The 14,161-nt window shown below is 44.7% G+C and overlaps 1 protein-coding gene and 1 long non-coding RNA gene across 5 annotated transcripts in view; one reads left to right on the top strand and one right to left on the bottom strand.

Moving 5' to 3' along the window:
* Positions 1-14,161, bottom strand: part of SPTBN1 (spectrin beta, non-erythrocytic 1) — a 121,855-nt gene that overhangs the window by 68,166 nt on the left and 39,528 nt on the right. Inside the window, exon 1 of one of the 3 annotated variants that reach the window (XM_052679867.1) lies at positions 5,285-5,801. The exons of the other annotated variants lie outside the window; for them this stretch is intronic. Within the exon in view, the coding sequence (XP_052535827.1) occupies positions 5,285-5,393 (109 nt within the window). The 5' untranslated portion in view covers positions 5,394-5,801. Of the gene's footprint in view, positions 1-5,284; positions 5,802-14,161 lie in introns of those variants that run through there. 3 annotated transcript variants of the gene reach the window in all.
* LOC128079177 (uncharacterized) lies at positions 5,979-12,279 on the top strand. Of its 2 annotated transcripts, none has more exons than XR_008206007.1 (3): positions 5,979-6,486; positions 8,389-8,564; positions 10,657-12,279. It is a non-coding gene; the product is annotated as an uncharacterized LOC128079177 (long non-coding RNA). The 2 variants fall into 2 exon arrangements; XR_008206008.1 differs by lacking the exon at positions 5,979-6,486 and adding an exon at positions 7,544-8,096.

Below are 14,161 nucleotides of genomic sequence, written 5' to 3'. Positions count from 1 at the left end.
CACAGCAATCAACTTAGAAAAAAATAATACAAAAATTTCCACTATTTTCCAGAGCTGGAGTTCAGCTGAAAACAAAGTTCTTTATCCAAACAGATAAAAACTAACATTGTAAACAATCAGAAACTGAGGAGACTACCACACAAACCTGAGGCAACAGCTCCGAGCTGTGAGTTTTCACAGTTATTTCAGTCAGGAGCCAAATCCAATTTAAACATTTACTTTTTCAACTCTATCATTACTGACCGCATTAACAGAAATACTCTACCGTGTGCTGTTTAAATTTGCCCTCTACAACTTCACAAGCATAAAACCTACAACCAAAAGGAGAAACTGCTCAAAATGTTGAAGACGCCATAAAGAATTCAGAACTTTCAGAATGAGGACACAGCCATTCTCTTCAGAACCTGGGATATTATCAAATCTCGGTGTGTCTCTAACAGTAACACCTTAGCCCTCATTTAGCTAACCTTGAGCCGCAGCAGCACTTTATCTAGCAGTTAGGAGTTGCCATGCTGCCCTGTACACCCTGTAAAATGGAAAGCAGGCAGCACTAACATCTTAGACTGGATTTCTCCACATTCATCCTAAAACAAAACTTCTGGCACGAACTTTCTGTAAAGTTTTCCTAAAAATCTCACGTTTATTTTGGCTTTAATATCATGACTGGAAAATAATGAGAGTGAAGTGTTCAAACGTTTTTATTTCCTGGGTGTTTTTCAGTTTAGCCTTCACAGACCCCATTCCAGATCCTTTCATGTGAGCTTGCTTTCTGTCGCCTGAGCCAAAGTTACAGAAGCGTGGGAGCAAAATAAGATGGTCTACATGTTACAAAATTAACCAGCAACAAAGATGGCCACTAAAACATGGCTTTCACTTCTGACCGTGCTGATTTCAGCAGTCCCTATCCAATGGAAGGGCATGAAAGTGACAAGAACAAAATACAATTCCTAACAAGTGATTTGCCTCTCAATGGAGAACCTGGAGATGTTAATTACAACACTCACCCGGTCATTTCCTCTAAGTTACACCCCAAAACTATACACTCCATTGGTTGGCAAGAACACTTTTTATATCCTTTTCCAAACAAGTGTCTGCTTGAAACATTTCTAGACAAAGGAGGCTTTGACCACTATTCAGCCAACTTCTAAGTCATAGATAGCTAAAATGCCCCCAAACTGAGTCCAGCATTCAAATACGTCTGCAGAACTACTTTACGACAGAAAGAGTAAGGGCCCAGCTGACACAGAAACGCATTCGAGGTCATGTAATCCTTTGCATTTCTGACAGCCCTTCCAACAGTTCAGCTTGTGCCTCTGTGTTCTCTGAAAACAGAAGACTGAACTATGATGTGACACGAAGATTTTGGAAGGGTTGCAGACAGCAGAAAAATCAAGCAAAATATGCCACAGGAACAAGAACATATTTGCAATTCAAATAGGTCTGAGAGGGGAGAAAAAAGCATGTAAACCAGACACATTTCATCTGAAATTAAGCCTTTCCTCCTTTTCCCCTTTAGGGAAAATTACCATGACAAGAAATGCCAGTGACCAATTTGGTAGACAAAGTAGGACATCCTTCAGCAATTGCCGCCTGTAGCTATGCAGGTCGCTGCTAGCAAGCGACTGTGAAATCCTCTAACACGTAAATCTTGCAGCAAAGAACGCAACTGTTGAAAGTGTCTTTTCAAAGGGCACCCACATAACTCCGGAGGATCCTGAGCAGAGCAGATTTCACCGCCCCAGCCGAGGCCTGGTCCTTCAGCTCACCAGTCACATCTCAGTGGTAGCTCCCGATCCTCCCTGGGCATAGGCAGGGAAACGGGGACGAGACTCTTGCAGACAAGAAATGGTATTTCCTATCTGAAATGCGACATTAAAAAAACCTGACACATCAGAACATATTGCACGGCACAGTACAGAGCTCCACTGGGAGCCGGCCTTCCTCTGGAGGTTTATCAGGAGCACAAATGTAGCTCACGCCCCTCCCCCAGGATTTCAATCTGTAATTACCACAGGAAATCTTGCACCTCTGGCACACTCCTAGAGCTGTGACCCAACTTCCCAGTTACACCACAGGAGCTGGTAAAGGCACCGCTGAGTGCCAGCAGTGTTGATGAACACCACGCTGCCCCTTAGCTAGGTGAGAAGGAGTCCATGTGCAGCGATGAGAGCTGCTCTCCTGTAGCACCAGCACTCTCTGCCCTTGCTGGGGAAGGTGATGCAGCTGCGGGGATCTACTTCCAAATTCCTGACTTGCATTAACCTCTTCCTGGCAACTCCACATCCCAGCCAAGCCACAGGATCCTGCAGTGTTAATGCACCACAGGTGATGTCTTGGTTTACAGTTATAACTTATCTGTTACGCCTGCCATGTAATTGCTCAGCTGAACAGGATGAATTTCTACACTGCCATGCCCTGCGTAAGCAACATGGCAATACGTTTTCCACAAACAAGCTTTGGGGTCCTGTCTTTACTTGCAGAGCTATGGCAGCCCTACTCCAGATCTCTTTTTACTGAACAACTGCCCGTGAGAACCAAAACTCCACGCCTAGGTTTAAACGATTGCAACCGCTGATACCATCTCTCACCTATCATTCCAGGACAGGGTGAACTAACTATAATCAGAACTGACAAAGCTTACTGAAGACAACAGGACTTGTTAAAGCATTTTTCCTCTCACACCTGCACTGACATTTTCACAAGGACTAAGTATGCTCAGAAGTCCTGGAGATGATCTAGTTTTCCTCCTCCAGTCACAGCCACTTTAATAGGCACCTCCACTATTTGCATCATCTCCACATAAGACTTCAGGGTTTTTTTTAAACACAAAGCAGCCTCGATCCTCAGATCCATTTGTATCGGCATCTTCTGCTGCATCTTTCCTCTCTGCCCTCCCCAGAGCGTATGGGAGTAGGGATCTCTGCAAAGCAACTCCAGGTGCAGGCTGGAAAATCTGCTCAGAAGGCTCTGTCACCGCAGCCAAGTTTCTTAAGTTTCCATAAAAATCACCACTTCAAGGCACTTAACAGAGGTGGAATGTAAGAGTGCCTAAGTGGTCATTTGAATTTGCATCTGAATTTCCTTTGTCCTGCCAGGCTAACTTGTTTACCAGGATTCGTTTAGCATTTGGGGGCAGAACTCGTTGTCTCCCAGCTTCTTTTTCCTTCTAAGCAAAACACCGTGCCAAACCCACCCAACCTTCTACCTCAGGAATCAGAGTGACTTGATCTTATTTGCTTGTACGCCTTCCAGTCGATGATAAAACTGCAGTTCAAGAGTACTATACACGTATTCAGCTCACCCTTGCTGGGTCTGGCACCGAGCAGTCTGCAGTGCCACAAGTGCCCTGCAGTCTCACTGGAGCTTCCAGCAAGTACACAAAAGTCACTCCAAGGGTCTATAACTCCCAAATAATGGCTTTCAGCTATTCCTCAAACAGAGAGCTATTAATCCAAGGAAAGACACCTTTGTCAGCAGATGGGCCACTCCCTTTGCAGCACGAAATATTTTGCACGGTTATTTAGCATTTCATGGAGTATCTAGAGCATAATTTAAAACATTTCCTGTACTTAAGCTCCACCCTGTAGGAGATCATCGTCAGGCCTGTCTACCCTCTGCAACATGAATAAACAGCTAGGGATGGTCTAATGCAAAGTCCCTCCTTATGCTTTCAGAACACAGCGTGTTATCTTCTTCGTTACAGGAAACTGCCGTAAATTTAAGAGGAGTATTGCAGTCTTCCCCCCCAAAGTCAACACTGCATTCCACTGCAGGGTAAACTCACTTTCTGTGCTTTCAACACTGCGGTTTGCTTTCTTCTTTCAACGTCATGTAAACATGCAGATAATGGATTCCTGAAGCAGTGACCTGAAAATGATAAAATCTGCCTTCCTCTGGCTGCTACCTTCACCAGCACAGAAAGAGGTGGGAGCCACTAGTTCTCCCCCCGTGCTGCAAGCTTACCTCGCTCATTTTTAAGCAGTACCGCAACCTAAGATCTGACAGATGTCCAAGATAAAGCCTCTAATGTATGTATTCCCTTATGTGTAAGTTTGGAGCCTGGACTTTCCATGCTTGCCTGAGGAATGTCTCAGTTATCAGCTATTAAAATGCTGTCATTTTATCTTATTGCATCCAGAACGCAGCCATTACTGTGAGCCAGTTTACAAGATAAACAAAGTACTATGAATGAAAGATTTTCTTGCCTCCCTCCTTAAGCCAACAACTGGGAACATTCTTCAAGCTAACCAAGGCTCTTCCTCCTTCTCCAACAGGAACCACAGGACCACACTTGTGGTACAGATCAGCGTGAAATAAGAAACATGCTCAGAAGGGATGAACTTCACTGTGCTTGGGCTGCTCCGGGATTATTTACAGTCACATGGCTACGGAGGAGGAGGATGTTTGGTTTTGGTTAAGAATTCTGATTGATTCTGAACTGCACTGCCAGAGCTCATTCATTCCTGAGAACTGCCTTGCACAGAAACAGTGGTGTTGATATTCCTGTGCTCAAGGCAGAGATGCACTGGGCACAATCCTGCTCCACTGCAGCACGAGCAATCTGGGTTTCCAGCCCAGCTCAGAGGCCTAGCCTCTATCAAGCACATCCCATTCCCCAAAGGCAATAGCTGATTTCTCTTCTCACACAAATATAGAATTTAATGGGAAGACACTGCAGAACACTGCCTCTGTCTAAAAGTAAAGTGGTAAAAAATGAAGGAAGCTGGGAACATTAAAGTATGCAAAAGCTTTCAGAGTAATCTACTATCAACATGAGCAAGGCATTTTGTTTGGAAATGATGCAACTACCCTTGGTTTGAAAAAGTCAAGCTACCTTTTCTTCTTTACAGGAGGTACACAGGCAGTTAGAGCTGCTGCACTGCACCCAAACAAAGCCTAGATTTCACTACTAATATCCACAGTTAGGACTATCTCTCATTTAAGGCGAAAACAAACAGAAAGACCACTTCCTCACTCTCCCTCTCATTGTTCCGATTGACTTGGTCGGGGCTGCTTCTCATCTGTAATGCTGAGTGCTCACAGTTGGACTGCACTGCACCGCTGTGTAAGACCGAGGACACCTTCAGAGAGATAAAAGTCACACAGTGGCTCTTAAAAGCACACACAGCTTTGTGCTGTAGCACTGTTTTTGGACTCTGTATCGTTCCTGCCTCCCTGCAAGGAGAACAAGCCCAGGCTAACATGTTACTGGGATCATATCGTAGCAACACTTACAAAAGGAAGAAAAAAGCAACAACAAACACACAAAACAGCACGGGCTTACCTTGTAACTGCTTGAATCTTCCTTCTAACTGATTATAGTTATAGGGCACCTGAGCTGCGTATCCTGGGGACAACGGCCCAGGCATACTGGTTGATTTCTGTAATTCCATTTACAGGTAACACAGGGATACGATGAACTGCAGCATAAAGAAACCACGGGTTTCTCTACCCCACATCCAGGTAAATCCCAGCTTCCTCTGAAGTTTGGCTTCGGTCCCTGAGAAAACGCTCTCACTGAGCCCCGAGCAAATAGCAGCTCCGGTTCAAAATCCAGCGGTGTGGGTTGGCGGCACGTTTTCTGTAACAGATTCAAACTTAATGCACCAGGAAGAGTTTTTTTGGTGGTGGTTGCTCTGTTTTTTTTTTTCTCTGCTCCACTACAGCGCTTCAATTCGGTTTCAAACGCCCAGCTCCAGTGAAACTAACCTAAAGAAAAGCGAACTTGCGTTTCAGCCCGGAGCCATGCGCAGCCGTCCCAGCAGCGCTCCCAGGAGCCGCGCACACCTCAGACCTTACGGCTGGTTTGTAATATAATCAGCAGCCGCCCGGGCGGAGGCTGATGTCACTCGATTACCATACGGCACACGGTGGAGGAAACGTAGGCTGTACCAAGGGCGAAGGGGCGGTGGAGCTGGGGAAGAGCGGGGCTGGCGGTGGGACGCCGGGGAGGCTCCTTCCGCTGGAAGCGCCCGGCGCGGCGGCAGCACCCAAGCCGAGGGCCGCGTGCGGGATGGCTGCCCGCGCCCCGCTGCACCGCACAAGTCTTCCTAAACAAAGCTGGTGGAATTACACGCTTCTGTGGAGAGCCTCATGTAACGGAAAAGTCTCAGATTACTATCGCATGAAAAGGAGGGCACTTCTCTTCATTTATTTTCAATACCGTTCGCTTGAAAAAGCAACACGCGCACAGAAGCACTCATTCAGTATTTAGCAGCAGGCGAGGAGAGGACTCAGAAAAACGTGCTCCCCAGCATGCTGGGTACAAACGAAACCTTTGTGAAGGGGTTCTGTAAGCAGCCAGTTCCTTTCGCTCAATTTCATGTCGTTGCCAACGTGGAAGATGTTGACACGTCCCGTGCACGTGAGTGCAGGTGCTCGCTCTGCCTGCTGGAGTGCAGCTCCTGGAGTTGGCTTTAGGATGGGTCAGCTTTCCCTTGGGGCCGTGAGCTCCTTCCCTCACTCACACACGAGTGAAATGAAAAGGTCAGTTCTGCATTTATATTCTAAATCTGCATCGTTTGCCCATTTGTTTCTAGAACTGCTAAAACATTCACGCGCACGTTTTCTTTTTTCATTTCTTGCATTTCCAAATTCCTTCCCAACTGAATCAATGTTCTCTTCTCCTCCCACTCCATCTCCTCCTTAAATGTTTCAAAATGTTGCCTTTGTTTTGATGCTGCAGTTTCACAAGTTTTTGGTCAGATAGTAATTTCTGAGGACAATTTCTGTGGGCAAAGCACCCACGGGCTGATTGCAGCCCTGGCTCCAGAGAGGTGCGAGCTGGAAAGGCGAGTGGGGGAACAAGGAGGGAGAGTGGGAACAAGCAGTGAGAGGTCTGGCTGTGAGTGGCGTGAATTCAGGGAGAAGGGATGAAGGCAGCACTTCCCAGCTGAAGCTGGGGTTTCCAAAAAAATAATAAATCCACAGTCTGCTGAAAGTGCCTGGCACATCGCTCCCAAGGCCATTAAATACACTTAAAATATTTACAGCCTTTAACTACACTGGTTTGCTTAAAACAAAAACCTAACTCCCATCCCAGAGTTCCTTATTGTATTGATGCAGAAGGGCCTCTGCCAGCATCTTTCAGTGAACCCCTCTATAACAGTATAGCTGTGTTTAGATGAGACTTTTGGTGCTACAGTAGGCCTCACAGTAGAGCCTAACGCATTTTGGTCTTTTTGAAAGCTGGCCTCCAACCTTTTCAATACTACCCAAAGCCCATTCAGCTGCCCAGAGAAGAAAGTGACCGTCTACAGACAGAACACTGCCATACAATGGAACGAGGTGCTGCAGGCTTGTGCCCCCAAATAAGCACAAGGAGATTTGAGGAAGCACCTGTACTCGCTGCTGCTGCAGGCAGGATGCTGCTGCAGGGACAACAATGTGCTGGTGCTGGCACGGTGAGCCCCGTGTTCCTGCTAAACCTTCCCCTGCTAATCCCTGTGCAGCCAGCTGTCCCCAGCGCAGAGCTGTGCAGAGAGCTGCCAGCCACCTGACTTCCAGGAGGGGGGAGGGGGACAAGGGGAAACAGAGCTGGTCATATACAACTGCAGACTCCTCCACAGCTCCAAGGGCATGAGGACAGGCTCATTTCGGCTGCAATTTTTTTCCTGCAGCTTTCTACCAATGGCAGTTTTGCCTGCAATGTCTGACCTATGTCATAATTAAAGGAAACCCTTCCCTTCGAGAGCAGGCAGGCAGCCAGGTCCTACCTGCAGGTGTATCGGCTCACTGCTGTCCCACCTTGAGCAAACAGGTGTTGCTATGTGAAGCAGCCATAAGGTCCAAGAGAGTGACAGGAGAGATGGAGTGTTTTTAACATCATTAAGGCCATAAATCAGGAGCCAGAAGCTCTTCCCCAGCTGAAAGCTTCCCCAGCGCCTTTGGCAGGGGACACAACAAAGCACATGGCCATTATCAGAAATATTGAAAAATAAAATATTACAAAAAATGAAACATTAAAAACTAAAAACAGTCACCTGGCTTTGACCCATATAAAACACAGAGCGACATTCCCCACCCTGCCGTAAAACATTAACAACACATGCATGAATTCACTCCTCAGACCATCCCCTGTGGGACAGCTCGATGTGGTAAGCCTACAATTCCCAAGAAATACTGAACAAAAGTTGGATTTTGAGCATTTTTGTTCCTTCCCCCAGTTCTGGCCTGCACACAGTGCTACATGAAAAAGTGAAGGAACTGAAGCAAGGATAAGCAGTGTAAGCTATACCACAAACAAAGGAAAAGCTAAAGGAAAAGGGAAGAATTTGTGCTGGAACTGAGTATATTTTCTTCAAGATCTGACACAAGGATGCTAGGATGCTATGGAGAATTCAGCATCAGTCACTGTGAAATTCTGACCTCATTTTATTTACCATCCAGGTTGGCATGTGGGCTAAACAACAGGTGCCCAAGCAACAGATGTGACAGACTTCATTAATGATGATATCAGCTCCTTGGGATGGCCCCAATCACCGGGTGCTGCCGACTCATCTGCCAGAGCGTTACTTACGCTCTGCTGGGCCTCCTGTGGACATTCTGAAGGCTCCACTGAACAGGTTGGTATTAATTCAGTAGAAGAGCAAAGCGAAATGGGGACCTGCCTGTATTTGTGAAACTCTACACAACTGTAGGTAGCAATTTCTTAAAAACGGGCCCATTTTTATTTGGGTAACATCAGACCTAATACAGTCATTTGCTGTTGATTCCAAATTAGTGACCCTGCGACCAGTTTACTGCTGTCTGTAGCAAAGCACTCAAATCAATTACAAGGTTCTCACATGCACAAGGCCCTTTTGTATACCTAGTTTTCACTCATTCTCTTTCTTCTCTTTGACTAAGCCCTTGACAATGCTAATTAGATTATTTGTTATGGAGTGGAATTAATACTTTAAAGGCCATAAATAGGATAACTTAAGTCACACTCGGGCCATTGCTTATCAAATCAACCCAGCTTGAAATTGTCCACGGTGCAATTCATCACTGATTGCAGTGTTGGAGAAAACTAAGGGGGAAATCATGTGTTAACTTCTAGTAATCAAGCAGGGATTGCTTTTCTTAAATTCTGCTCCCACCTTCCTCTTACAGCTCTGAAATACAAGTTTCTGCTTGTATTCTTTGAATTGTACCTCTCCCGTGGTGCACGACTGGTAATGATGGCCTGCATAACTTGTGCACTCGTTAGGAGTTATTAAATAAAAGCACAAGTGATTATCCACTTAGCCATAAATACATGCAGTAATGCAAAGTGTGACTTAGTTGATGTGATTAGAGCTTTGCAAAGCCTCAAGGAGAACAAGAGGTTGATTGCAGTAACAGGAATGTAGAAGCAACATCTGGAGGCAGGTGCTTTCCCCAGAACAAAAAGGATCTGACCCAGGATCCGTTTTTATACAGAACTGCTGCTGAATTGTTACTTTTATCACAAAGCAATTCTATGGAAAATAACTGACATTAAATCTGGCAAAATTGCCACTCAAATCTCTATCAATGTTTCTAAGGTTTAACCAAACCACCACTTTTCTCAGCCAAAAGAAAACCCAAACCTTTAACATATTCTCAAAAGAAGTACAGACAAAAAATTCTGATTTCGAGGCTAAGGATCCAGTTCATAACTCTTCTGCAGAAAATAACTGCTGGGTTGGCAGCACGTCGCTAGAAATTGCCTGATAACCTCAGCCAGCCATCACTCTGTGCTGTTTTCCACCAATAAAGTCAGCCAGTACTGGCTGGCTTTACGGGGTTGACAGTGAAGGCTATGTTTGCGGTGGACACAATATCCAAACAGGCCCACCCACAAAATACATTCATTTATTGCAGATGTGAAAAACCAAGAAGGTAATTCACAAAATGTTCCCTGGGTACTATAAAACAAATGCAAGCTTTATACTGTTGTGTTCTGAAACAAAGATGTGATTTTACAACTTCACGAAAGACAATTATCTTTCTAATGGAAAGCAGAGTGCACACCAGAGCTTACAATAATTACAAATCTGGTTAATCATCACCCCCGTCTTTCCTTCTTACTCTTATTTGCTCTTCTAAATTCTCTGTGTGACGACTAACTAGAAAAAATATTGCAAGATAAAAAGGATGATTTATTAATCTAAAATGCCACAAAATCTATCTAACATTTGATTCTCTCTTGCGAGGGGCTGAAGTTCTTACACAGCACCTCTAAGGCCACAGTTAAGAACTGAAAACTCCCATCACATTTGCCTTTCTTCACTCCTCTTGCCAATACCTCAGACTGCACAGTAAAAGGAGAATCTCTCCTTACATAAGCAATAGGTCCAGTAAAAAAAGATATTATTTTTTTTTCGCCGTGGATTGTTCTGGAAATACTTATTTTTATCACATTTGACAATTTGCATAAGAAAAATCCTGAGGAGTTAGCTGCCTTCCCTGCAGTTCACACACAAGCTGCTGGAACGCAGAGGAGCAGCCCACACACAGAGCACGAGTCGCTGTGCCAACTTCATTTTGTACCACTGCAGGTACAGGCAGAGCAGGTCTGCTCCTCTTACCAACTCGCCATTCCCTGGGACACTTGGCAACTATCTCAGAAGGTCAACTGAACACAAACTAAACAGAGCTTCTCGTCCGTAATGCTTCCATGTCAGAACTGCAACTTAATTCTTCTGTTTAAAGGGAGTTTTAGGTCAGTGGCAAACAGAATCTTCCTCAAAGTGCCTTCCTGATACGTCTGGGAGAGCCAAGGGCATCGCAATGGAAGGGAAAGGGGCAGACTGAAAAGCAGGAGACCGCAGAGACTGTTGTCACTAAAGGACCTGCACACACTTCCCTCCGGCCAGGCCCGGTAGGCCTGCAGCAGCTCAGCTCTGGCCCCTGGCACAGACCTGGGCTCAGGATGAACCTGCATGCGGTGACAAAGGCGGCTCAAACCCTTCGGGAAAACTGACGGATCTGCCCATAATGTCAACCTGCTACTGAAACTGGGTCAGTTCCACCTGGTTTCGAGTTTCAGCGTGAACAGTTTTCACAACTCCCAGATGAACAGGAAAGTTGACATGACTTTTGCAAGAGCGTGTCCTTGCTAAGCGCAGCAGTGGAACACTTGCCAGAAAAGCCTGCAGAGAAGAGCTATTCTAGTATTTCGTGTCTGGAAAAGACGGTGGCTTCTCTTGGTGTGTATTCCAGACTAAATGGCTTTTTCTGAGTTGTATTGCTTCCCATATCAAAGCAGGGAAGAACCCCTGAAGTACCCCAAAAATGACACTTACAGGTTTTCCTTGGCCCACAGAATGCACTCAGTTTGCTATCTGACTTAGACGAATAACTCTTCTAAAAAGCCTATTAAAATCAAGCATGGCACACAATCATGCAGTTAAGATACTCATTTTCTCTGAAATTTTGGTGTGAAAGCACTTCTTGATTTGATTCCAGAGAAGAAGCTTCAGCATGCTATTTTAAAAGGTGATGTTTCTATTGCCTCTCCTCAATCCTCAACCCCTCTCCTTCTCTGACTGAATTGCACCCACGTTTATATGTAGGGAGAAGAAAGTGTTTCACCGCTCCTTGATCTTTTCTTCCACTTGTCCTGTTTTCTTTTTTTTTCCCCCCAGAATTAGACCACGAACAGAGGAGGAGATGCACTGTTGCTGCACCATAATCACTCGGGCATGCAAATTCAATCTTCTGTAGCTACTGAGCCAAATGAAAACAGGGTGAAAACAATAAGCAGGACACACTGATCTTTATAAATCTCCATAAGCCAGATGATTTATTTCTACCATTTCCCCTGCTTCCCATATATAGTAGGGAAAGCAGGGAGGCTGTATTAATGCTTGTAAATATATCCTAATGGTGAACAGCCACTTCGTAGGTGATAAGTTCAGGGGAAAGAAATAAGAAGGCACCTTTCTGCTCTGCCTGTTCCATAACCGGAGAAACTCGAGCCTCTAAACTAGAAACCTCTGAACCTAACTGAGCTCCATAAAGAACCTGAGCTCCTCTTATACCTAAGCAACAAAGCTCCAGAACAGCATAGGTACGGGCATGAGCTGTTCCTATAGTTCTTTCAAAATAAACTGGGGAGAAAACAGAGAGATGTTAGAAAAAAAGTTTGGAAGTTGTGTTCTTGTTGGTGTTGTTTGTTTTTAATCCCAGATGCAGAACTACAAGCTGAAAGCTTTGTTTCTAGAGTCAACACAAATGAAACACTTCTTTCAACAGCAAATCTCACCCACATTTCATCATCTGGCGACTGCCTGTCATTGCAAAGAAAAAAAGTTTCATGATCAACTGACTAAATACTAATTGTCTGACAGAATGTTATTATTCCACAAGCCACGTTTCATTCTCCCACATGTACAAGAGCTGCTGTGCACAACATACATCCACCCCAAAGGCTTAATAACATTTAAAGAAAGTAAAACAGAATTTTAAAAAATCCACATTGTGCAACATATAGATACAAAGTGATTGGGGGGAGAAAAAAGTGTTGGCACTGCACACTGAAAGAGATCAAAGCTAATAGGAAGAATGCTACAAGCTGAAAAAGTGCCACTCAGAAGCAAATTTTCATCCTCTGTGCTAGTCCAGTCTCTGCCTCTGTTCCTATTCATTCTGCCTCTTCCCATCAAGGCAATCTGGGTTTATATCTCTCCAGGATATTACCTCAAGATATGAATCAAAGCTCTGATCCGAGGGGATGATTTCATCACTAATCTTTCTCCATTAGAAGAACTCCAAGGTTAACAGAAATTAGTAAACATCTTTTAATCCTGTACTGCATTTTGCTTTGCAGCATGCTCTGCTAGACATTATTTATACTTCAGGGAGTGCTTTCATGCAGTATCCAAGCAACAAATAGAAGGAAAAATGCACGGCACATTGCAGATTTGGCTGAATAAATAAAATAAACACAGAGACATTGCTAGTTAGATGCTGAGGATGTAAGACAAGAACACGCTTTTCTGCATACACATCTTTTGTGGAAAGACATCTATTACATTGAAGATTCATGACTCATTTCTGAAGTGCATCCACAACCAAGCTCATCCCTACTAAAATCACAAATTAAAGAAGTGACATGGCCATGATTGGCACACAATTTCTTTAAGAGAGAAATCCTTTCCAATAAGACGATGCAGCAAAATAAACAGAACAATCACATTAGTTCAGTGAAGGGTCGTTAACAGTTACCCCGTGGTTTCTCTGTATTAAGTATCTCCAAAGCATTGATTCCAACAGCAAAGATTAAGACTATAAAGACTATAATGATCAGGTTTCCTATGGTGGCTATTATGGGTTAGATTCCCAGCTGATGGAAGTCAGTGTGGTCTCACAGAAGCCAGCAGGAAAATGCCAATCTGTACCAACTGACAAACCACCAACCTCTGCCCCAGCTCTGTGATTGCTCCTGGCTCAGCTCTCACTATGGAGAATGCATCTCACAGTGAGGCTGCTTCCTCTCTTTAAGCAGCGTTTGATTCCACAAAGCCTACCCTGCCTTTCCCTGCTCATTGGATGTTGACGCAGAACGCTGCATCTCACTCATCCCATCTCTGCAAGCAGCCAAAAGCAAATCCCCTGGTGCTTTTACTCTTTCCCAATGCTGTGGTGATGAATGGATGATGAAAACTACAACAGACAGGAGAGAGCTGTACCGTGCCAGTGTGGGAGTTAAGCAACACACCTAGAAATCAGTGCATGTAAGGAAGCACAGCATGAAGGTTAGCACAGAGACCACGAGTCCAACACCAAGGTATGACAGAGCAGATTTACCCATGCTTTCAGGATTACCCTCACAGGTATTTCATTGGTAAGATCCTAAAAGTAGATATGCATATGAACACACACAGCATACATACATCAGGTTTCCTCTTCCTCTAAGTCCAGACGGCTTTTTATTATTTCATCACTTCTCAACTGCAGTACTTTGTCAGATGTCCTACATTTACTACAAAAATGTTCTTCTACCTTATTTTGCCAAATTACTGCATTGCTGACCTTAGCACAGAGTCAGACTTCTGTGAATACATGTCTGGCATACATCTGCAGATGTCCACAAGAAACTGTACCACCTGTGCTCTCGCCCAAGGACTTACTGGGATTCAGAGATCAGTCAGAACAGCCTCATTCACCGGCGAGATGCTAGGTTCTCCCGAGTGCATCTCTGACTGGATATTGC

Source organism: Tympanuchus pallidicinctus, unplaced genomic scaffold (genome assembly GCF_026119805.1).
Source record: "Tympanuchus pallidicinctus isolate F22 unplaced genomic scaffold, pur_lepc_1.0 scaffold1, whole genome shotgun sequence".
NCBI lineage: Eukaryota > Metazoa > Chordata > Aves > Galliformes > Phasianidae > Tympanuchus > Tympanuchus pallidicinctus.
Note: the sequence above shows the minus strand (reverse complement) of the source record. Positions and strands in the feature narration are given on the sequence as shown.